Source organism: Corvus hawaiiensis, chromosome 2 (genome assembly GCF_020740725.1).
Source record: "Corvus hawaiiensis isolate bCorHaw1 chromosome 2, bCorHaw1.pri.cur, whole genome shotgun sequence".
Classification (NCBI taxonomy): domain Eukaryota; kingdom Metazoa; phylum Chordata; class Aves; order Passeriformes; family Corvidae; genus Corvus; species Corvus hawaiiensis.
In genome coordinates, this window is record NC_063214.1 from 87,607,263 (window position 1) to 87,632,765 (window position 25,503).

Sequence of the window (25,503 nt, forward strand, 5' to 3'; positions counted from 1 at the left end):
CTACTTCAGTAGAGTGATGAATAATTGTTAACTGATAATGTTTCCTGTCCCAATGAACGGGAGAAACAATGAATTAGGATATTTAGCTCTGTAAGGAAATGCCAGTTGTGCAAGGAAGAAACAAGATCAACGTTCCCATGGCAAATAGCAACATAGCAAATATCACCCGAATAACTGCAAGTGAACTGCTACATTTTATCCACTGGTAAGTAACACAAACCCATAAATTGGCACCTTCTCACAACAAGAGAAGAGACTGAAATTTCAACCCTTCTGTTTAAACCTTTCATATCCAGGCAGCAGCAGCCATTCTTTCTTCCATCTTCCACAACTCCAGACTGTGGAGTCGTAACTGCACAAATCAGTAAATAGGAAAAATCAGTAAATTTGTTACTATTTAGGCACCTGGCTACCCCTGCCTTGCCCTCTCATTCAGTTATGGTCCTCTCACATCAGAAGGTGAGACAGCACATGGCCCTGCAAAGCATCTAGTGCTAAAGGATCTGATGATAACTGGATGAAGAACATTGAACACCGTTAAGTTTGCCCATACGAAGACTTCTAAGGGCATATTTTCAGTAAATTCTGGGTTACCAAATCTTCAAAAGCCATGCCTGTCCTTCACACAGACAGATGCCCTCTCTGCATTTCACACCAGTGAGCATCTCCTGAAAGCAGCTCAAAGCTTTGTCGATTCTGGTCAACTTCTATCTAAAATGATTAAAATGTCTGTATGAAATAAACCTGAGCTGCTGCTGGAGCAGCAAGACAAACTGTTTAAAGGATCCTTCCCTAGATGTGTGAGCACCAAGTTTTTTATTTTCAGAACTACTACAAAGAAGAACACATAAACCTTTTTTTGTTTTATTAATTTATTTTTAGAAAAAATTGCAATGTTGATAGGAGGTTTTAATAATTTTTAGGCTCACAAAAGCTGAAAAAGGATTCAAGAGTCTTGGTTAGCGAAAAGCAAGTTTGAGCTCCTCCTGCCACTCTATCCCTAACAAACACTGACTGACTTCTGTTTTCTCTATGCTTGGCATTCATGTATCTGGTTATATAGACATCAGTTTTGCACTCTCAAACACACTTAATGATTTTAGCACTTGTATACTAAAAGCAGATGTGGGGCAAAAAGAGACAAATTAATTCCATAATAAAATACTAAAATTTGTGTAAGGCTTTGTTGCAAGCTAAGAAACATGTACAAGAAATTCTTAAATGAATTATCCTTGGCATACATTCATATTTGAATGTACAGATATATTTACAGGTTTAATATCCAAATTCATTAATGAGTTCTAAGATGTTCCATGAAATGTCATCTTCCTGTAAAACTCTGTCAGGTGGCTGAAGCCCATTAATAAGACACATATGGTAAAATTGCATGAAAATTTAAAACAATTAGAATGAAAGCCAACAAAACTGGTCAGACAATTCCTTCCAGACAGAACTAATTATTATTCCAGATTTAGTCCTTTAGCTGTTATGAACTGTAGTTTTCCACATTTCCACAGATCCTTGAAACCTTCCTGTCGCTTTCAAGAACCACAGCACGGGTCACAAGTGCTTTCAGAGGAACAGGTTGCAACCACAGGTCATCATCCTAGGGGAATCCTTCACAAGTCCAAAAGCACTTCTCACGTTTGCTATTTCTAGTGTTCAGTGGATGTCTGTGGAGTGAGGTTGGCTTGTTCTGGTCAGTCTTGCTGTTGGTACTTTGGAACCGTAGTACTGTTTCTGTCCCTTACACATGTATGATAAGCCTTCTGAATTCAGCACTATTTTCTCTTAAGCTTTTGGCTATGGAAGTCTGAAGATGTTAATCCCCACTCCCAAGTACTTCATCCACAACTGTTTAGACAATGCCAAACATCAATGTTGCCAGAAATACAAAGTCCAATTATGGTTCTGATCTGCAAAACAGGCTTTTCCACAACTGACCAGCTCAGTACTTGCTAAGCAGGAAGAGCCAGAAAGGTTGACAGCTCTGTGTGCATTAACTTTGGGTTTTCTCAATCTGTACCAGACAGATGCAACGAAAAAAATCTAAAAACAAAACAGAATTTTTGTCTCCTGAATGCTCACGCACAAGTATCTCTTCCCTGGCAGCTGGCCAGGCAGCTACACAGATTGGATCAGCAGCACCCACACCCAGATCCACCATCCATACACAGCGAGCCATTTGCTCTCAGGTGCCCACAAAATACACCAAGTTGGTTGGTTGGTCCACTCACTGAGTACAGCTTATTTGAAAAAAATGCTTTTACTGCCTGAGAGCAGTAACATAACAAAAACCCATAATTGTATATTGTTTTTGGAAAGGTAAGGAAAAGTTAAACACACTGCATGCACTTGAGACACACCCGTTTGTCAGAGGAGTCAAGGAAAGAATGTGAAGGCACAACATACTTCTACACTCTTGTCATTAAGGCCATGTATTGGTGTGCAACAATGCTTCACAGGGCTAACCATACAGAAGTACTCAGCTCTAAGTCACAGTCCCAGAGGTGTGTCAAACAAGAACTGTTTTCTCATGAAACTTCAGACTCTGCTGTTTATGTTATGCTTTTTCTGTTTCCTTTTTTTTATTTTTCAGGCAGAATGCAGGTTGTTTATCCAGTTCCAAAGATATGTTCTTCATCGCTCTTTCTTTAATTTAGTTCTCCAGAAGTGTGCGCTGAACTGAAAAGTGAAAAACAATTCAAGATTAGTGCACTAAGCTAGCATACAATCTAAGTTCTGCATTACTGTGTAATAGTTTATGCAGTCAACAAACTTTCAGTAGATGTTTGACATTGTGTGATAGATTCAGGTAAGCAGAGACTTGATTCTGTGGAGCCAATAGGCTGCATAGCGAGGGATATTACATCCCAGATTTCTCACTCAAATAACCACATCCTACTATATCAGGGAAGCTATCTACAGTTGCAGTGTAACCCAGCACTGAGCTCAGGCTTGCAGTTCTTGCAGATGCAAACCGGCTGCATAACTCATACAAAAAATAAGTTACTGAAAGGAAGTTCCTAGGTTAACTACATTTTCAGGAAGTCAAAGCCAGGTCTACACAAAGTTTTAAAAACACACACCTATTATGCCATGCCATTTGACCTGCAAGACTGCTTCTAACTGGAAGCCATGCAGGTACATCTCTAACCAGAAGCAAAACTAACATCTGCTGACTCCCAGAATTTAGATCAGGAGCAGCACCATGCTGACCATGGCTGTCCAGTCTCTTAGCTCAACACATGGTCATGCTTGGCTGCAAAATATAATAGAGGTATGAAATTTGGGACATAATATGACATCAGTATGTAGGTAGAACCATGTATGATAACATCCCAAGTGTGACTTTATTGGTTAAAATAAAGTATGCATCACCTGATGCATTTCACATTTGAGTTCTGAGAATTTTAGCATAACCCAACTACAGCTCATATTTTAACTGCCTTTGGTAGAGGTCTTTGAATGGTACTACTTGCTTCACTAATGCATAGCTGAATTGAGGATACCTGAGTCTCTTCAGTCCTTACAGCCAGTCACAAGAAAATGTTTTGTACTTGAGAGTTTTATATATTTAACAGCTTAAAGTGTTTATAAAGAAGATACTGAACCAGATGGAAGCTTACAGAAAACTGATGCAATACCTGAGAGAAATAAGGTATAATTATTTTTTTAATTATATAAAAGAACCCCAGAAATAGTTCTGCAGGTTTTAGATTAAACTCACAGAAGAACATACTACAAATATACACTTCTTTGAGATTTTAATAATCAGTATTTCAAAACCATCCAATGAACTTCAGCACTGGTTATAGGTTATAGTGCTTCTTCCCTTGTTGATCAGTTACACGGGCTAGAAGGCCAAGTTTTCACCTACACCATTTCCTCCAGTTCTATCCAGAGATTCCTGGAGCTAATTGCCTGTTCCATCAGCCAAGTCCCCTACACAACCATACACGGAAGGGTGAGGTTGTCAGTGTTTGTTGCTTTAAAAGAGATCCTTCCACAGCTCTCACCTTTGTAGAAAGATTAATTATGTGATGGTTCTTTCATACAAGAATCATTCTCTGTTCACAACAGAGAATGCTTTAATTACAATATGCTAGTGAGTTCAGTCCTCCTTGCCTCAAGTGTAGTTTCATATCTGTCCAAATATCATAAATTTTTTAATATGCATTCTTGCAGTGTTCTGTATCAGTTTATAATTAGAAAACTTTTCAGATTCCAATCAGAAATAATACACTAATAAACGTCGAACTGCAGTTATCTATCACACTGAAGGAGCAGGCTTGTGTTTTCACAATTGCCTCTGGTAACATTTTTGCAGAGAAAATTCAATTATTCACTTTCTCTAAGCTCCTACATTTCAACGACTTCTCAAGGCAATAAACCAATCTGTTCAATAAAAAACTAGAGAAGAGTGGCCATATTGTCAGAATTTAATGCTTGATTCAGTTCTAAGTTTGTTGTCATGGTAAAATCATAGAATTACAGAATTGTTCATGTAGGAAAAGACCTTTTAGATTAGTCATTTTAACTCTTACCCTAGGACTGCCAAGCCCACCACTAAACCATGTCCCTATGTGCCACATCTATACATCTTTTAAATACCTCCAGGGATGACAACTCCTCTGCTTTCCTGAGCACCTATTTCAATGCTTGACAACCCTCTTAAAGAAGAAATTTTTCCAAATATCCAATCTAAACCTCCTCTGGCACAGTTGAGGCCATTTCCTCTTGTCCTATCACTTGTTAGCTGGGAGAAGTGACTGACACACACCTGGCTGCAACCTCCTTACAGGTGGTTGTAGAGAGTGAAAAGATGACCCTTGAGCCTCCTTTTCTCCAGGCTAAACATCTCCAACTCTCCCAGCCGCTCCTCACAACACTTGTGCTCCAGATCCTTCCCCAGCTCCATTACCCTTCTCTGGACATGCTGCAGCACCTCAGTGTCTTTGATGAAGTGAGGGGCCCAGAAATGGACACAGCACTCGAGATGTGGCTTCACCAGCAACGAGTACAAGGGGACAATCACAGCCTTGGTCCTGCTGGCTACACTATTGTCAATAAAGTGCATTTAATGGGATCCCCACCAAAGAGCTGATCTTTCATCTAGATTCTTGTCTTACCAGGTGGCTCAGATTGCGCTCCTCTATGGCTTTCCATATTCACATTCTCTTCATCTGCTGGGAAAAAACCAGAAGTTTAGCATTCAAATTCTCTTATATCTGAGGTTCTTGATAAATAGAGATAATTTGAGAGAAGAAACAGCAGTGAAGAAAATGGGCTACTGATACTAGTTGAGTTGCCCTTGTTTTTTCTGCACATTAATTTTAACATGCATGGTACAGATGTTACTCTGAAAGGTTTCCAAACTTCCCAGATTACAAAACAGCAGTGCCTGGCTGAATGGCTGCTCTGTCCCTCCACTAAACAGTCAGAAAGACTGAAACAGACAAAACCAAAGTTTCTGCCCCTCCTACCACCCACAGTGCTCCCAAAGTTCTCTGATCCAAATTATATCTTATTTAGGTGGAAAGGAAGCAAGCAATAGGTGACTGCAGAAGAATCATTTGCGGATGAACTTTGGGGTAAATTGTCATTAAACTGGTAAGTAGGCAAGCATCTTGTGAAGACATAAAGGCAAAATTTATAAAATTAGAAATTACAAAGTATTTTTCAGCAAGAAAAGGTCTCTAATCCCCAACCTCCACTTGATTCTCCTTAAAAAGTATATTTTGCAGTCTCTCCTGCTTATTTTTTAGCAAGAAGTACTTTTATGTTAAGAAATGTAAGGCTTCAAGTCCTCCTAGTTTTGAAACTCTAATTTTGGGGCAAGCAATTCTTCAGTCTGAGATGACTAGTAAGAAAGGTTACTCCCTGTGAACATTAGTAATTCACTGGGCTATTACAACTACCTTATGCATAGGATCAATTTATAGTCCACATATAAATACAAACTGCCTCTCTTTAGACAGTAGGAAACAAAACTAATTTGGAATTCTTACCGCTTTGCTTGAAACAGAGTTTCTTCTTCTGGTAAGCAATGAAACTAGATACTGCTCCAATCACAGTAGCAGCCACAGCACTTACAATTCCAGCTATTGCTCCCTGAGAAGCTGAGAAAAACAGAGACATTTGTATACACTTTTCGGAACTGAAAGCCATGTCAAACTTGTATTGTCTCAAAGTAAACCCTGTGAACACTTCCAAAAACCATTAAACTGAAATTACATGAAAATATAATAATCAACTCTGTGCATAATGAAAAGTGAATCCTCTCATTTTATAACCAGTGATTTCTTAGCAATACCCATTGTTAAGGAACTTAAGCATGCCTGTTTTAAGTTCCACTAATTAAAAAAGCTACCCTTTCATAGCCATATCTACTTTGTATGCATGAAATCACTGCACCAGCATCTCTGAGACCTTAACACTTAGGAATCATTTGCAACATAGAAACTTTAAAGGATTATGGAAGCAGAGCCTGAAAGTAAGAATTCCAGATTACACAAAAGCTTTTTAATTGCAACCCTCCCAGTAGTGACACTCCCAGTAGTGACCATTCTAGCAGAAGATCAGCAATACAGAAACCCCAAGAAAACAAGCTTCATACATCCAAATACCGTCATTCACACAAATTCATGTATTTACCCTCATTTTCTTGGCCACTTTTTGGAGTTGGGCCCTTTCGTTCTGTAAAAATGAAGGGAGAGTTTACGTTTTATATGTATAAAGAACACTCATATATTAATTGACAAACCTTTTGTTATATTAATTATGCAAAATTACAAACCATCTATTATCTCCATATGTGCTAAACCAGCACTGAAACTTTCTGTTTTCAAAGCATGACTTAGAGCAGTGCCAACTCCAGCCTTGAGTGCTCAGCACTTCTACAAAATGAGCACAGAACATTTGTGAAATCTGGTTTAATAAGCTTGTGCACCACTGCAGAGCACTCATATAATTTCAGAGTAACATTCCGCTGTATTTCCATGGAATCAACTATCTTTCCCAAAATCCCAGCCTCATCCACTGCAATTCTCTCCACAAGCAAGCCAGAAGTTCTGTAAATACTAAGTATATTTGTCACTATGCAACCTGTACCACTGAGGCAGGAACCTGTGCAGATGAAACCACCACACAAAGTCTCCACTCATGTTTCTTGCCCCTTCCAATTTTCAAGTACTGCCCCAAAGGAACCTTGGAAGAGGAAAGCTACCCAAAAAGAAGCATAAGTGTATCTAGGACAACTCTCCAGAGAAGTCAGCAACCATTAGCACGTCGCAAACTCCATTAAGACAGTTAAACTAACTCTGATCTGGAAATAGTAAAATTGCAGTAATGCACACAGGGATGACCAGCCCCATCCTAAGGACAACCAACACCATCCTAAGGATGACCATTACTGCAGCTTGGTTCCAATGACCATCTTTGTACTGAGCTGCACCATAGCAATTAGATAGAAAATCACCAAACAAAGTTTGGCAAGCTATGAAATAGTTTTATACTGCTCAGAGTAGATACACCCTACATAGAATCATACGGTGGTGAAGGGATCTTAGCGATTTCAAACCCTCTGCCACAGGAAAGGTACACCTTCCACTAAACCAGGTTGCTCAGAGCTCCATCCAAGCTGGCCTTGAACACTTCCAGGGGTGGGGCATCCACAACTTCTCACCTCCTCACCTCTCACCTGCCTCACCACCACCACAATAAAGAAGTGAAAACTAAGGATCACTTGGAAGTGTAAAGATCAGTTCATCCTGTGGGACAAAGGAAATCTTTGAGAACACAGGGTGGACCCTCTTCTGACCCACTCCTAGACTTGCTGACTACAAGAACTAAAAGAAACTGAGAGTATGTCACAGAAGATCAAAAATAGCACTTGGATGACCTTAAAAACTATATTCATGGTGAATTTTAAAATAAATACCACATTCACATTTCAGTTTTAGAAGCCATCTTTCTTAGTGTAACAGTAAAAATCACTGAAAGTTTTTGCTCTAGACCAGTTTTACCCCTTAAATATTTAGGGGTATTTTTGGCAGAGACAGAACACATTACTTTTGAACTTGAAGGTATGCTCTTAAGTTTCAGATACCAGAACCAAAGGTGCTACAAATTAGAGCATGTTTAACCACCCTGTGGGCAAGCCTTTATCAAAGCCATAGAAACAATATGAAGCACAACCTGCTATCTTACCGTTGCCGCCACTGCCATCACTTCCTCCTTTTGGTAAACTGTCGTCCAATAGATCAAAATCACTTAATGTGTCTATAAAAAAATGCAAATAACATTACCATGCTTTAAGTTCAGTGAATAAGACACACCAAGGCATACTGAAACATGGAAATTTTCTCAAGACCATTTGACTGAATTTGTGGTGGTTTTAGGCTCAGCACCAGAATCGCAACATTTAACCTTTTAAAAGCCCTCACAATGTCAAGTCCCTTCAGCTCAGCACTTCACAGTTTGACAGCAGCACTTCTTTCTCCGGACTTCCTAAACAACTGAGGGAAGTCAGGTCCAAGAGCAGGTAGTACTGCACAAATCCTGTTAAGCAAGCAAGGAGCTCTATAAGCTGCTAAACACTAATAGCCCAAATCTCACTATCCTGAGAAAGCAAAGAAAGAACGTGGACAGAAAATGACCATTTATTTTCAAGGCTGCAGCTGTGAATGATTCTTCAGAGTTGGGTCTTTAAGTCACAAACAGTCCAAATGTAATTCCCTTTATTGCAGGATATTGAAGTAGTGCCTCTCCATTTCCACTAAGCCCTACCTCATGGAGCCTTCCTGTCTCCCTCATGGTACCTTCTCCTCCTTCCCTCTACTGCCAAATGAATATTTAGTTTACGCAAAGCACATGTGTTTCAAGCAGAAAACCTACAAGTATTGCATCAGAGGATATTTTAGTTGGGTGCCAAAAGCACTGTACTGAGGCATGCAAGACTCAAACTCAAGTATCTGCTGCAAATCAGGCAGGTAAAAGAACAAGAACTGAGGCTTGCATTTCAGGGCTCTTTACCACCATGTTTGTGAATAATGGCATTATCATGCCTGCATCTGATTCTGTTTTGTGCTGGGTTAGGCAAAGACAGAGAGAACAGGCAGGGAAGGACACGTATTTTAAACCTATCTTTCAAACACAAATAATTGTATTTCTTAACTGGGCCTTTAAATAAAAAAAAGAAGCAGCCCTTTAACTTGGAGCTTTACCTTTAATTTAGGTCCTTTAAGAATAAAGATCATAGGCAGTTCCTACTCACTTTTTAGCATGACTAGAAGGGATTCACTTGGTAAAGAAGAAAGAACTCAGTCCAATAGATGGGTGCTCTACCACAGGCAGCCAAGAACAGCATTGCCCCAAGCACACACACACACTGTCCCATCCTGCCTCTTCCCCACACCATCTTGTTTTTAAGTGAAAGCAACTCAACAGGTCTGTTACAGAATTTCAAGACTGGTGCAAAGCTTATTTTCAAGGCAACTTTTTCTCAGTCTTCAGTGTTTGATGTATGCCACACCTGACATACATAGCAGGCAATTAACAAGCATCAATTATTAGAAGTGTAACTGAGACAGTAAAACCAGGAGTTTGTGATAGAAGCCTTACCAGAGCCTTTAGGGTGATCTCGCTTGGGGTTATCTAATCACAGAAGAGAGATTTAGGAAAAAAAAACAGAAGAAAATGTTAAGATAACAAAACCAGACTATAGTACCGTAATGTTCAAAGGGACTAGGAGAGATTAACAAATACTCTTCTACAGTTCAGAAATTCCTGTTAGATCAGTCTTACCAGTGTCTCTAGGATTTGTAGGAGGAGGTGGCTTGGGATCATCTATAGACAAATAAGAGTTAGAATAAATTGAGCAAAATTACTAGTGTGAAGAAACCAAAAGCAGAGCATGCAGTGACCTTGAAAGATGATCTGACCTAAAACATTTTATCAAAACTTCCCCATGTCAATTTCTCTCATTAGTTAATGCTGTATTTCTTTGGTTATTTTAGCTAAACACAGTTTTGATGCAACTAAGAGTATTCCTGCTACACGTTAACCGGCATGTCAGATCCTTGCTAGGATGGAACACACAGAGAAAAACTCATTCAGTGTTATGCAGCATTTTAGCTTGCACATCTGATTTCAAAGGCTAAACTTCTTTGAAATTTTCTACCAGGTACAGATTACTTGGCTGTTTTCTCTTTTAAAATTACCAGGTTTAAACCAAATAAAAAGCTTGGTACCTCACTTGAAAAATAGGCAAGATACACAGAATAGAACTAGGCATATGGTCCCCACAATGACACTTCATTGGGCTTGCCACAAAATAGGAAAATAAGAGATCTTAGAAATAATCTCTGTACTGTTTCATCACAGCCTTCACATTTGAATTTCCTTCAAATTATTTCTAACAGATCAAGGTTTCCTTGTGCTACTAAAAATACTTCCTGAAACGGGAGAGATTAGTTTGGATTTAACATTTACTTCCGTAAGTAATAGTTTATGGAATTAGTGCCATCTAGTGAAAACACAGCAATGAAACAAGTAGAAGCTGGCTACAATTATTGAAATTCTTACAGTTTTTGTGATCCAGAACCTTAAAAATTAAGATTAACAAACATAACTAGACTGCAATTATTTTTATCTACAGTCTGCTACCTTAATCAACTCAGTGCCTTATTATATTTAGGTCATAAAGGATGGATAGACATTGCACTAGGTACATCCAGGAAAATGTGATACTTACCAGGACCAAGAGCATGGACCAAGTCAAAATCATCTACAAAGAAAGAAGGGAAGTTTCACATATAATGCAAAAACTGAAGTAGTCAGACTACTTTTTACACAAAATGAACCTCACAATGTTTTCTCCACGAATGGAATGACGTGCTCACTCATCAGTGACTTGCAGGAAAGCTCCACAGAGTTACCAGGCATTCCTGGCCAAGTGACTTGCTGCTTTTGGAGATATGGGACCTGCCAAGGGCCAGCTCAAGGTGAGCAAGCTCCAAACATGCAAACTGAAAGCCAGCAGAAGGGATTCTCGCAGGGTCTTTAAGCTTGTGAAATCACAAAGTACATTTCTAAAAGCAGATTCCAAAATGAAGAAATCCCTTTTGCTGTTAGGGAACTGCTTTATATTATAGAAATATCACAACCCTGTGCACCACTGAATTGAAAAATTCAGGATCTCAAATTAGTAGGCACACTACACTTGATTTTACAGTAAAAGGCATTACAAGCCAATAGATCTCACCTAAATCTGATGGTGGTGTCTTCTGAGTTGTAAGAGGTTTCTTTGTAGTTTCTGTCAGGTATGGTTAGGGAAATAAAAAAAAAAATTAAATACTATTTAACACACTGTTCAGAAGCTACATGAAGGACAAAGGACAAATGTAAGTACATGTTTATACAACAAAATGCACAAGATCAAATCTATACAGCAAGACAACTTTGCCTCTAAGAGGAATCTTTAAGTGCTCCAAAGCCAAATTTGAGTTCAATGTGGTCAGCATCTTGACAAACACATGGCTGAACTGTTCCACTAAGGTTTGAACAAAACATATGTAGCAAAGTTGTCATGCTTGGTCATGCAGTAATACTTGGAAATAAACAAGTCAAAAGAGCAGCCACAATTTTCCTGCCTACCTTCCAAAAGTGCATCTCCTAAGGAGAAGTCATCTTGGCCTGTAGAAGATAAAAGAAACACTTACTCAAACCCAACATTTAATGAAGTCATAAACATGTCTCTGATCAATCTTGAGGTATGTTTTCTGCTTGCTGAGTCAATCTAGAAGAGTATTTCGAGGCAGACATTCTTCTCTATTTCTCCAGGTAACTATTATGTTTTTTCAGAAAAAAAAAGGAACCACACTAAAAGTTGGCTCTATAGAAATGACCTGAAGGGTTGGAACATACATTCCTGCAGTCAATAACGCACTTTATTCTTGCCACTGCTATTGCATGCTTTCTTAGTGCCATCCACAGCATATTCTTTCCCACCCTTCTTTCCACTGAACCACAAAATAAGCTGGGGGACAGCTCCAATGTGTGAGAACATACAAGATTCAAGTGTGAAAAAGAGCCTTGGGGCACAAAGGCCATTATGAAAGTTATGTAATGGATTTAATATCTTGGCATTAAAAATTAATTTTCATGTGTTTATAGGACTTGCCTTTCCCCCTAACTAGGGTTAGCAGTATGAAGGTGGTTAAGATATTAGCACACATGATCTTGGGCAGTCTTCTCCACTTCCTAAAACACAGCTAAATACAGCTGGCAACACTATGGGGTCTCCGCTCCAGGGAGATTATATTCTATTTTCAGTCCTTAGGAAAAGAACACTGTCTCTTGCTGTATTAAATCAGCTGCTAGAATTGCTGCTGCTTACCCAGCCAACTGCAAACACACCAACACAATACATACAGGACACAAAATGGCTTCACAGCACAAATACAGTGGTGTGATCTCAGCAGCAGAGGCTTCTAAGATAGCTAAAACAACTGCTTGGGTTGTTTCTGATTTTTCATCATCCCTACTTTCACTGAAGCATGGAATAAGAAAAAGGTCTGAAAGTAGGTGTCACCTATTCAAGAAAAAGACATCCGAATACACTGCTTCAGCCCCATAGAAGCTGGAAGACTTCTACCTACTGAGTGTCAAGCCAGCCAGAGAAAAAATTATTTCCAGACTGAAACTGCCTTAATTCAGAAGATACCTGCAATAAAGAATTGATGTGTCTGGCTTTTCCTCTAAGAATGTAACTACCCAAGAGGCATCAGAACTGGCTACTGCAAAGCCTGAAGAAAGGAATAAAAAATAAACATCAAAATCAAACCAGAAGCAGAATGCTACTTTCACTTACATGACAGACCAAGTTAAGACAAATCATGAGTCTAATACCAGGAATGATGGATGCTCATAAACCTGGTGACATCTTTTATCATAACTGAGGTCAAAATTGAAATCCCTTTTCCTTCTCAGATAACTGCACTAATAATGGTTTTTTTTTTCCCAGAAAAGAAAGGAGAGTAAGATTTTTTTTTCCCCCTGTAATAGGGAAGCAACTGGAATGAAATAAAAAAAGTGTGCAGTCTGGCCAACTGAGCTGCTACAGCAGAAACTGAAATCTGAAGTCTAAGAAGTGATTCCCATACTGTAACATTTGAACTGAAAACCACCTTGCTCACAGCCAAGTAAAGGAGACAGCCCTGCCTGGTCTGTGACAAGCCCTTTCATGGAAACAGAGGCAATTGATGGCTTTATTGTGGTGCACGAGCAAAGCACATTTAAAATCTCCTGGATAAAATAAGTAGGTATAGGTCTTGAATAGAAAGCAAGAAGATACTTTACTTGGTGTTCTTTATTTCAGATGGAGGCCACAAGCTCTTTTAGATACTTAGCTCATGAGAAACTACTTCCAAAAATGCAAAATATTTGCAGGTCATTTATCTGAAATCTACATCAACTTGCAGTACAATTTTATAAACCTCCGTAAAATTATCAGGCGCTAAGACACAAATGCCAGTCACTTCTGAAGTTACTCCTTTGGTTAGACTACACCAAGAAACCTCCGTATCAACAGGCAAAAAAAGGTCAAAGCACTCATAAGAAATTTTAAGAGGTATTTGCATAGCTGTTCCTCAAACCTGAATTCTAGTTTGCTTGTTTTCTCAAGTACATACACCTCTCAGGCTACAGTCCTCTGGGACGTATGCCTAAGACAGGACCTGATCAGAATTTGGTAGTCCAAGAGGGCAGGCAGAGGAATCTGTTAAAGATGCACACTAGTCAAAACACCCCACCAGAGTAGCACCCAGAGGAGGGACCATCACAAACTGTTAACACCATCTGTCTCAAAGTCAAAGGTGTTATCACTAAGACAATGAACGTTACTCTGGTTTGTGTGTATTTCAGGAGCCCTGTTTCTCTTCAGGCAGATGGAAAAACAAGCGCATACACTCAACTTTATGCTTTGGTGCAGCTGAAATTTTACCTGGAGCAGAAAAGAGGCCATATGAAGAGTTTCCCATTGCCAACAAAAAATTTAGTCCAAGAACTCTGAATGGCTTAAGCTGCAGCAGTTTCCCTCAAGAGGAGGAAACCTTTGTAAAAGGGGGTGCTTTCAGTGACATTGCTATTTTAAGGGATTTTGCACATGAGCCTCACAGAGAAATAATTTAGGATGAGATTGCTGACTGCCAATCTCATATAAAAAAATGCTTTGACAGAGGAATAAACAAATTTGAGAGTCGATTAAAAAAAATCATGCTTTATTGACTGGAATTACTATTCTGAAACCAAAATTCTGCTTTCCAAGCATGCAGCAAGACATCAGGCTCCTCATATACATTACTTTTCGAGATAAAGTAGCAAAAAATGTCAAAACTTAGCTTATAGAACTCATTACAATAATCTGCACTCTAAGGTGCTGGAAGCTGGCTTTCCCAGCAAAGAAACGTGTTTCTCCACTGTTCATGACAAACCTTCCTATGTCTTTAAAGAAGTTGCTTTTATAAATGTACTCACTCCACTTTTGGTATGGGTGGGTCCAACTGAAGTAAAAGTTCAGTGACTTAGACTAAAAGGAGAAAAGCTCAGTAATGATTCAGCTGGTTCCAGGAAATAAGTAATTAGAAAATAAGAGATAAAGCTAAAGAACGAGAATAAAGGACTATCAGGGTCCAAAGAAAAGTCAGCAAGAATATTCTGCACTCTCTACAGATTTAAGGAACACCCAGAGCAACTAAGCTTATGAACATTTTATAAGTCTAAACAAAGATATTTACAAGTAAAGTATGGATTATACTGCATATAAAGCACAATACAGCAGGTATTTCTAGCTCCTAGGGGCATGAGCAGATTCAAGAATGCTTCAGAAGTGTCTACACTATTTTCCTTTCATGTCTGTAGCTCAAATACCTGGATCTCAAGAGACAGATCTCCAGCAGGCTGTCCCTAGTAACCAACATAGTTTGTGTTAGTTGGGGGGGAAAACAGTAGGTAAAACAAAAAGAGCAAACATAGGTTTTGATTAGCTGAAGAATTAGAGGGTATTCAAGAGATCCAAGTAAGCAAGTAAGAGTGCAAAGACCTTTTGCAAAGACCTGCTGATGCTCTCATATACTTCTTCTACAGTATTAGATAAGTCACACTTACATTCTGTTGCAGAAGGCAACGGGAGCTTTGGAAAGTTCCTCTATTAGTCATACGCATGGTTACACATCAAGAAGGAGACTGGTGATGAATCACCACAAACATAACTTTCTGACTTGAGAAATAGACTGCTTCAATTTTGTTTTCCTAAAAATGCCAGTGCTCTTCTGCTTCCTTCCCTCCTCTCCCTAGGGCCGTGCACACCACAGGGTGCCCACAGTCTGCATGTTGCAACTGGTCTTCCAGTTGTAGGCCTATGAACCTGGTGACAGTGGTCATCTTGTCTCCATCCCACAGCTGGACATTACCAGCTGCTATTCCATCAGTGGCTGACTTACAATCATAAGAGTATCTCCAGTTGGAAGGGACCCATAAGAATCACCAAGTCCAACACCCTGCTCCTCACAGGACTAACTATAAATAAACCAGATAATTAAGAGCCTCATTCAGACATTCCTTGAACTGTCAGGCTTGGTTCCATGCCCAATTCCTTCCTACCTGTTCCAGTGACCAACCATCCTCTCAGGTAAGAACTCTCTCCTAATGTCCAATCTGAATTTCCCCTGAGGCAGCTTCCTTCCATTTCCTTATGTCCTTTTGGAGGTAATCAGGGAGAGGAGAACAGCACGGGCCCCTCTGCTGCCTGCCTTGGAGAAGCTGTTGTGTGGTCATCCCTCAGCCTTCTCTTCTCCAGGCTGAGCAAACCAAGTGACCTCAGACACTCCTAGTACGTTTTGCCCTTGAGGCCTTTCACCATCTTGGTCACTCTCTTCTGGACACACTCTAGTAGTTTTAACCTGTTTATTGCATTAAGGCACCTAAAACTGCACACAAGGACTTGAACAGAATAAAGTGGGACAACCACGTCCCTCGAGCAGCCACCACTGCTGTTCTTGATGCACCCCAGGGCACAAGTGGCCCTTTTGGCTGCCAGACTGCTGACTCATGTTCAACTTGCCATCAACCCAAACCCCCAGATCTCTTTCTGCAGGTTGCTTTCCAGCTTCCCGTCCTCCAGTTTGTACAGAGAACCAGGGTTATCCAATCCCAGACATGGAACCTGGCACTTGCTCTTGTTAAATTTCATATGGTCTGTGACTGCCCAACTTCTGTCTGCTCTGCTCCTTAGACCCTTCTTTTCATGACCTACGCAAAAATCTTGAGCTCAAAGAGGCCTTTCATCTCTGTGGAGTATACATGAGGTCTGGCAGCCCTCTTGCAGGACAAGGATCTTGGTAGCCACAAAGGCATAAACTCAGGCAAAAAGCAAATTCTCCAACTTCCACAACAAAAACTGGCTAACTGGATTTTATACTCCCATATCTTGTGGTCTTTCTTCTCAGGGGACTGAAAACACAAGGAATAGAAATATGCAACACCTAACCATAACAGAACCTGTAGAAAATACAAAAAGGCCAACACATTGGAACTTGTTCAAGAAACACTTTAAATAAGAGAACATAGACATCACACCCCTTCCAATTGTTTTTTAAGCTTACCAGCACTTGATTTCAATACAGGTTTTGCCCCATTGGCATTAGTTACGTACAGTAGAAGACTTCTACTGCTCAGCTCACATTCAGACAATTATTTGCTTCAATGTCCTATGCAGGCAAAACCAAGAGGGGTAGTTTAATTACAAAAAATCTGGGAGAAGGGTGAATTGGTTCTCCATATCTTACTATAAGGACAGTACCTCTAAGGCTTTAAATGGAGAACCTGGAACATGAAAAGCACACAGAGGTAGGCAGCTAGTGGAAGTACTTAAAACTGTACTCCTTCCTCTCAGCCAGTGCACAGGTTTACAGGCAAGATATCTGCTGTTGAGATGTTTACTCCCACTGCTAAGCAGCAGTTTATAATTAGCCCTGCCCAAAGTCTCTTGAAATTAAATCCCACTGTTTGTTTCAAACTCTGTACCCACATATCAATGCTGCTTTTCAGGTTTGGTTTCTCTGCAGAGCAGGGGAAAACAAAAAACTTTGCATAAAAATCTGTTTAGCAAATGAAGCCCCTTCCTACCTAAAATAAATGTGCCCCAAACTTGGATAACAGCTGTAAATCAGCCAAAAAAAGCAAAGATCACTTTTTACATCTGGGGGAGTGTCTGCTTTCCGCACATCTGGAACATTCACTAATGTAACCAATGGGATTAAAGTCAGCTAGATCTCTGCTGTAACCAATAAAAGGATTTATTTCTTCTTCAAAGAAATGTGTAAGACTAACCTAATAATGATCATATTTATTTTTTGTACAGTGATCCAAAAGCTACTTCGCTGAAAAGTTACTTTATTTGCACCCATCTTGAAAACACAATACGTAAAAAGTTAGGCAATTACGTGGCCTAATATTTTCCTGATCTGCCTGCTAGCAAAGGGTTTTAGACTTGTTTGTGATTTATTTTAATATTCAAATTACTGTTTCTTCTGTCCAAAAATGGAAATTTCATATTTTTAAAAAGCCTACAAGGCCGTATTCTGATTCAAAATTCTTTACTTAAATAACTAGCAATTTCAGAGTTTTTAAACAAAACAGGGTAAAATAAGACATTTGGAGAAGAAAAAAACCTCACATTTTGAAGCACAGTTTGGGGAATTTTGCTTGCTTAAAAATTTCCTGTGGACTGGGTAACTTTTGTTGCCACTTTAAGCTATAGAAAGTAGGAAAATACAATGGAGCTCCCAGAGATCTTATGCACTACAAGCAGAGTTTTCTGGGGCACGATTTGACATAGGAATAACAGGACAGAATAAATAGCTCTAAATCAGCAGAAAGCACACAGAAGAACTGAGTCACTTGCAAAGCTAGAGAATTAACATGATGGCAACAGTCCTGCCAAATGCTGAGCTGCTTATGAGAAGGGGTAAAAGAGAGCTATGCAAAACTAACAACTCCTGTGAATCCCTTCAATCAAATATCAAGAATAAAAGCAAATACTTGACATGTTAATCACAACCAAACCAGGGATGAGTTGTCTACTGCAGTCTGATTTCTTACAGTTTTTAACTCTTCATGCCCATAATGGACGTGACCTCTTTCCCTCTGAACTACATCTGGGATGTTTGGTGATGGCACTCAGTGGCCAAACAACATCAAACAGAAAAGCCACAGATCCCAGAGCTTCTCCTTAAGATTAAAAGAGCTTCCAAGACACTGACACTAACAGCAGCTTGGAAAGAGCTGAAGTATTATTCCATGCTGTCGGAGACTGAACGTTATAATTTATGGCTTAAACATCTTCATGAAGGACCAAACATAAATGCATTACTAAAATAAGTGAGCGTTTTAATTAATACTAAGTTACCTCTTGTGTCAATTCAGGGACTAAAGCAAAATACAACTGGCAGACAGAAGCATGGGCTTGTCTGCATCTGTGTGCAGCATACCCTTGACAAAGGCCACAGATGTTTGACTAAATCACCTTGCCTAAGTTATTTAAAGCTTGTTTAGTTCTTGCTCCTGCATGCTGAAATTTTCACCCTTCTAGGTAACTGGTCTTGAGTTCATGGCACCTTCCTCATAGCAACCCTAAACCATACTGATTTCACTCTTTGCATTAAACACGACATTACTTGATGTCATCAAGGCCAGCCCGAGAGCCACTGCCTTCTCTTGCATCAACAGAGCACCTGCTGAAGCCAGCCCACTCCTTCACCTCCTGGAGAGGCAAGCAGTACCCCTGCCCCGCTCCCCATGTCTCAGTGTAACCACTGTTCCTCTAGGGAGGCTCACAATGGGCCAAGACCCCTCTGATCTGCACCACTGCCTCTGTGGTCATGGGGTTGGATCAGGAGCACTGAAGCAGTTTTAGAAAACCTGTTCTCAAATGTCACCAAGATCAAGCAGGCAGTACACACCTGCTTTGCATTCAGACACTTTTGAAGTTCTGTCTTGGCATAAGAAATGTCAGTAGTTCACTTTTTGTAAGCCTAAGATACCAAAATTCTTTAATTACATGTTGCTTACAGTCTACAGCTTCAAAGTTTAAGCTGCTCAACAGACAGGACTTCAAGCTTTCACAAAGCTGACAAGCCTTGCAGCTTCTACTCACATAGCCTGAATTTCCATAACCAGGTGCATTCTGACCACAAGGCTCACATTTACTCTTGTTATCTAAGTTCCCTTCCCTAACTATTATATCAGTCTTTGTAAGATAAAAGTATATTAATTTGTTAATGTATATTAGCTCACATTTTAAATTACAACACAACGTGGTAGTGGAATTTTACTGGACACTTTGGTATTGATGATGCTTAAGTAAAGGAAACCAAAGGACACCTTGATGCTGTAAATACTTACTTTATTTCTTAGAAGCTTAGAGTTAATAAAATATATGCCTGAGCAACCAACATAATGTCAGCACCCTAACCCCTCTAACGCCTCTTCAAAACCCTCCCAGTATTGGCTGGCATCATAGATAATTAACTGAATTGAATCTGATTCCAAGAATGTCTGGATTAGCTGAAAAGCAGCAAGAAATATAGGTGCTTTCCATATGATTAGTATACAGTACTGTGGGTGTCTAGCAACTAGTCTAATTGTCTTATATTCAACATTTGAAAGCTAAAAGAACCATGTACAAAACCACATTCAGGACGGCCCAATTTGGCTAGTATACCTCATGCATACAAGTACTTACTCTTGTAATTCTGCATTTTGCATCCTAGCCCCCCTCCTCAGTTGGCAAGGGCCTGTTGCAAATTTTCATAACATCCTCCAAAGGTCAAAGCCAGTATGTCAGCACCTGTCCCTCTTCCAGTCTTGAAGAATCTTGTTACTACTTGAGGTTTTCTGCCCTTATATCTAGCAACAGCTTCAGCAGTTCCTGACAAGAATCTTTCTGACTGACATCCGTGAAACCTCTTGGCCTGAAGCATGTACTTCAAAACAGTGGCCACATCACAAGCAGTCAAACCTCTACATGCATTTCTACAGCTCAGTACCCTGCCCAGTCTAGTGCAGAGAAAGGGAGAAGTGTTTTCAGGGCAATCGTGTGATGTCTGGGGCATGACTTCAAGGGCTGCATGCTTTCTCTGCTCATCCCAAACCAGTAAAACACTTTATACAGTGATAAGATGTGTAAGATGAAAGATTAAAGGCTTCACTCCACAACAGTCGGGAAACACCAGCATTTTGTTCGGTCTGCATCCTCACACTGCCTCTCTGGTAACCTCTTGGATTGGGGCAGGGAGGAATGGAAGAAAGAGTACTCCCAGTGTGGTGGGGGGCTCAGAGGAAAAAAAAGAAAGTGCAGCAGCAAGGTTCAGGGTGCAAAAGATGAAGGCAACCTGCATTAGATGAAACATAGTAAAATTTTACCACAAGAAATGAAGAAGTACTAAGAAACCAAAATTTGTGATCTAACAGACACTGGGTAATAATTGGTATAGGCATTGGGCCAAAAATCTCAACTGCTGGACTGGTAAATAATCCTCACTCTGATCAAGGAAAAAAAGTTAAATTTTAATTTATGCTGAACAAATTAATGGACAAATTAACCAATTAACACATTTATATATTCCTTCTTTAAAATAAAGTTTATTTGAAATACACACTTGCAATGCGTACAGAGCCAGATCAAGAATACTGTTATTTTTATAGCAGCACGTTGATGTGAGGATTCACAGTAAGCAGAACCCTTACGTCTGCTGATACTCGTAAGCTGACAACTTCACAGCTTGCTTCTTTTACCTTCCTTAGCGTAGGAACCCAGAGTGCCAAGAATATTTCTCTGCCTGTTTTTAAGGGTTCTTACCCCCCTGAACAACACTGTTTTAACCTCCAACCTTGGAAAAAATTACCCACAATCAGGCAAGAACTAGAAAATATAGGGGTGTGAATTAGGTGATAGACTACTATGTAAGATTGTCACAGGGTGAAAAATTTTAGAGGTTTTGGGCTTCTCTTTGTAGTAAATAGATAAGAGTAAAAAATATCAAAATGGAGGATTGTTGTTGTTCTCTACACCTTCTTCTCCTTCTTCTACTACTCCATGTTCTGCAGTAAAAGTAGTTTGGAATGACTGGATAGAGAACTGTGCAGTTCCTGCTGATGTTACTGAATAATTGGTAAGAAAGTGAAAATAATATACGTTTTTAGTAACTATTGGTTAAATTATCTTTAAAAGGCTGTGTAAATCTTGATAATTAGACTTCTCTTCTGCTTTCTGTGCTCTATGTTATGCCTGGGTCACGCTAGTGGCTCTGTTCCTCTGGCAAGACTTAATAAACAACTATCCGGCAGCACTGAAACTCCAGGAAAAGTCTCAGTTTATCTTTGAAACTCCTTGCAAGGACTCTTAGAAAATTCTCTCCCATCAGGAGGGATTTGATTTATGGCACAGTTCAGTGTCACCTTACCAATTCAATACAGTTTGTATACTAATAGTAAAGTCCAAACAAAATCTGTAATCTAACCAGAAACATTAACTGAACAGTAAAATTGACTTTGTTTTTCCAGACTTTATTTTCATTGTGGCTTGTTCAGTTATGGCTAAAAAGACTCTTCAGGCTTTTCAATCTGTGTACTTGACATAAGCTACTACTTCTTGTGCTAAAAAGAAGAGGAAGACTTTGGGTTTTATGACAAGGGTTTCCTGTGGGGAAGGTGTGGGTTGAGGAAACCAGACTCAGCACAGTGTTTGCAATGATTCAAATCCTAGGAGTTGGCACAAATACACGGCAAGCTAGAAACATGGCGTAAGTTTTGTTTCTTAAAAGAAGGTTGAGACGTTTTCTTTCAACTTCCTATCCTTTAGTACTTGAGGAAAAAGGCAAATCTTCCCTTTTGTACCAAGGCTATGTTCTTAGTAGTTTCAGTGTGTTCATGAGCTCAGAAAAACAGCTGGAATGCGTTCACAGTGGAACTGTAAGCATTTCCAGTTCAAGCGCATCTTGTGAAAGTACTACTGTTATATTAAGACAAAACCTTTAACAAGAATTCTCCATGTCCACTCTAAGAATTAATTTCATCATCTTCACTTTGATTCTGTATCACCTCCTAAAACCAAACTAGATTTTATGTTCCAGTGTTAATCACTTGCAGGCTGCCATTACACACGCCAGACTTCAGTTTGCACTATAAATTTGCTCATTTATTAGAAATTTAATCATGTCATAGAACACCACAGGAAAGCAATAGGAATGGATGCAGGACAGGTAAGAATTGCAAGCTGCAGGAGCTGTACCAAGATATAGGACTGGCAATGGAGCCAGTGACAAAGATACAATGGCAATGTCCAAGGGATAGAGTAGAAGCAACAGCAGGCAGGGAAGAGGAAGGAGAGAGAGAGAGGGAGAAGTCTGGATGCAGAGGAGTTGTCAGCTCACTACAGCCACACAAGAATCACAAGTCTTGCCTGAAGTTTGGGGAAAAAAGTTCCACATCTCTGTTTAGTATACAAAGAAAAGAGCTGACCTTTACAGAAGTCCAAATTAGAAAAAAGGAAAGCTGAATGTTTTTGTGAGAACAGAGAAGAAGAATATTGTAAATCAGATTGCAAACTTGCTGGCTAAGACAAGCAGCGACAGCTCCGAGGTGAAGAAGAGATATCTCTATAACCATTTGCAACTTGGGGAGGGAGAGAGCAGGGAATAGAGGATGAAGCAACTACTGAATTTGGGATCCAATTGCAAGATGCCTGGCATCCCGGATGGAATGAGAAACACAGAGTAGGCAGGAAGGCATTTCTGGTGTTGAGGAGAAAAAATACAGACAGGTATGGATAGCTGGAGGTGAGGGAAGAATGAGCAGATGGAAGGATAATGATATAAAATGTAAAAAAAGCTTTCTGCATAGGCTTCTCCAAGCCCCTCCCCCAAAGCTTATCCTGAAATTTCTTGTTTCTAAATTTAACAAGGACTTGTGTGACTCTAGAGCTGTCCGGTTTGTCCAACAATAGCATCAGCAGTAATAAACACTGTATACTACCCAACACAATCGCCTCACTTACTTTTTATTCACCAGATCTCACTTCTACTACCCCTACTATCACCACTAATTCCTTCCTCTTCACATAAGTTCAGTCTTTTCCTCCAAATCACAGGGAACAAACACGCACTGGTAAAATGTAAGTCTAAACATTCTAACTGCACTTCTTCCAAACACAGAAGGTTTAGAGTGTAGTATTTCTGTGTCAGTTGTAAGATCAGTAATCCTCCCAATATTGCTTGGATTTGCTTTCCTGGAAATACCAGAGGTGAAAAAATTTTCACTTTATGTTTTCCTCAGAATATTGGACTTCTTTACGAACAGAAAATATACAAGCAACATTTTTCTGTGATTAAGCAAAAAAGCATACAAAGACAGCTTTATAATTAAAATCAGATTTTTACCAATTAAACTGATGGGTGTTTAATCAAAAAGAACTTCTACTTCATAGAAAGATTAATTTGTATACTGAGTTATTACTTTTAACTGATGAAAGAACAACTGCTATCCTAAAACCAAAGTTTTATTTTACCATGATTAAAACTCTTTGGCTCAGAGTGAAATGAGCTTTCTGGATACTTTACACACATCAAGAAATGGATACCATTTCCTGTGAAAAATTTGGAAGCAAGAAGAGATCCAGTGGGAGTTTTACAGGATGCAAGCTATGAGAAAAGTAGAGCAGAATTAACATCTGCATTTAACAAACTATTGTCCCAGTCAAGAGGCCTTCATTTTACAAGTACGGTTAAAGATGCCATTTCTTAGATGTTTATAGTATGTGGATGCTTCACAAGTGACTGAAATGTGCACAAAGTACACCAAATGCATTTGTTATAAAGCCAATGATGTTGTGTGATCAGACCTGACTTAAAATCTAAATGTTTTCTTTCAAAATTATATTTTTCCCAAAACACGTTTGAATGACTCCTGCATTTGACATGTCAACTATATATTTTAAAGGAACTGTCTTGTATTTTAAAAACCTGTTCAATATTTAGAAAAACTATTGTAAACAGGCCTTACACCACAAAGAAATAAGTTCTTGGACTTTCATAGGAATTTGCCTTATGACTTTTTGGAATTCTTTGTAAAAACAATCTTGTGCATCTTATTATTCTGGGCTTCATAGTCACATCAAATGCAGAGACTAAGCCAGCTTAAAAAGAGTTTATGATGACTATCACTGCATTTATTTTCAGGTGAAAACTGTACCTGTGGAAGGAGCAACAAATTTTCTGCAGCAAGCTGGGAAATCTTTCCCACACTAGAATTTACAAACATATAGAGAAACAATTCGGGTTTTTTCAGTGAAAAGTAAACTAAAACTACCTTGTATGATACCAAGCAACCTTCCAAACACTAGCTTTTGCAATATGGGTCCTGAGTCTGCAGAAAACCTGTCTCAATGCTGCTGTTGCTGCCTCTATATGCTTTTGCAAGGTGGCACAGAGACCTTCTGCAGCAGCTGATAAAAAACAGACAGACAGGCAAAGGGCAAGATACACAAGCTGGAACACTGCTTCACTGTGTGAGGAATAACTTGCAGGGTGCATGCTGTAGGATTAGCAGCAAGTCCAGGGGTAATATCAAGTTCCCATCAGTGCTGTGGGAAATGGGAATTCTGTATGCCCCTGTCATGGATGCTGGGACTTACTTTTCCATTCAGATGCTCCTGAATGGAAAAAGAGAGGGTATGACCAAACTGAATGGAAGGTCCTCCAGGGATGCAGCATTGCTGGCTGGAGTTGTGTTGGGGTAACAGAGTTGTGAGCAGAGGGCTGAGTTGGCACTCAGTTCAACCACTGCCTTCTCCTGCCCCAGCCTCTGGGCCACACATTGTTCTGACAATCCATGTGAATTTACTGCACTACCAGCAGGTGCAGACAACTGAATTTATTGGGCTGTCTCGGTAAGGTGGCCACACACTTGGCCCTATCTACACCATGTCCTAAAGGATACCGATGCTCAGTGCACCTTATTGCCCTGTAGTAGTGATGAATGAGTAGTTACTCATAGAGTAAGTGGGGAAGATACCTGCCTACCTCTAGTGCAAGGGAGCCTCAGTTTGAAGAGACAAGGCTGGTAGCCCCTACTTGTTGCCACTGCCCCTACTCTCCTTGGGCTTGACTTTCTTGACCACTGCAGATGGACAGATGAGGCATGAAGGCATTCTAGGTATAGGCAGTGTACTTTGTCCTGGAGGAAACCAGCTACAGGACTCCTACTGAGTCACCCCAGCAATGTTGCAGGTACTCAGGCTCAGTTGCTCTTACCTTAGCTATGCAAATAATCTGCTGAAAGAGGTACTGAACTGATTAAGGGGACCCGGATGAGATTTAAAAAGTAATTAGCAGCTGACTCCCTGGAAAAACAAGGGGAGGGAGACTCTAAAAATGCATTTACCTT

At 39.7% G+C, this 25,503-nt stretch overlaps 1 protein-coding gene across 2 annotated transcripts in view; it reads right to left on the reverse strand.

Annotated features, from left to right (window-relative positions):
• Window positions 1-1,055: 1,055 nt before the first annotated feature.
• CD99 (CD99 molecule (Xg blood group)) overlaps window positions 1,056-25,503 on the reverse strand; it is a 31,062-nt gene continuing 6,614 nt past the window's right edge. The window contains exons 2-11 of one of the 2 annotated variants that reach the window (XM_048323978.1): window positions 11,659-11,697; window positions 11,267-11,317; window positions 10,757-10,789; window positions 9,808-9,849; window positions 9,625-9,657; window positions 8,212-8,283; window positions 6,658-6,699; window positions 6,012-6,122; window positions 5,133-5,186; window positions 1,056-2,685 (exon numbers count right to left, since the gene is read on the reverse strand). In XM_048323978.1, coding sequence (XP_048179935.1) covers window positions 2,660-2,685; window positions 5,133-5,186; window positions 6,012-6,122; window positions 6,658-6,699; window positions 8,212-8,283; window positions 9,625-9,657; window positions 9,808-9,849; window positions 10,757-10,789; window positions 11,267-11,317; window positions 11,659-11,697 — 503 coding nt within the window. In that variant the 3' untranslated portion in view covers window positions 1,056-2,659. Of the gene's footprint in view, window positions 2,686-5,132; window positions 5,190-6,011; window positions 6,123-6,657; window positions 6,700-8,211; window positions 8,284-9,624; window positions 9,658-9,807; window positions 9,850-10,756; window positions 10,790-11,266; window positions 11,318-11,658; window positions 11,698-25,503 lie in introns of both variants that reach the window. The other variant, XM_048323969.1, reaches the window with a different exon arrangement.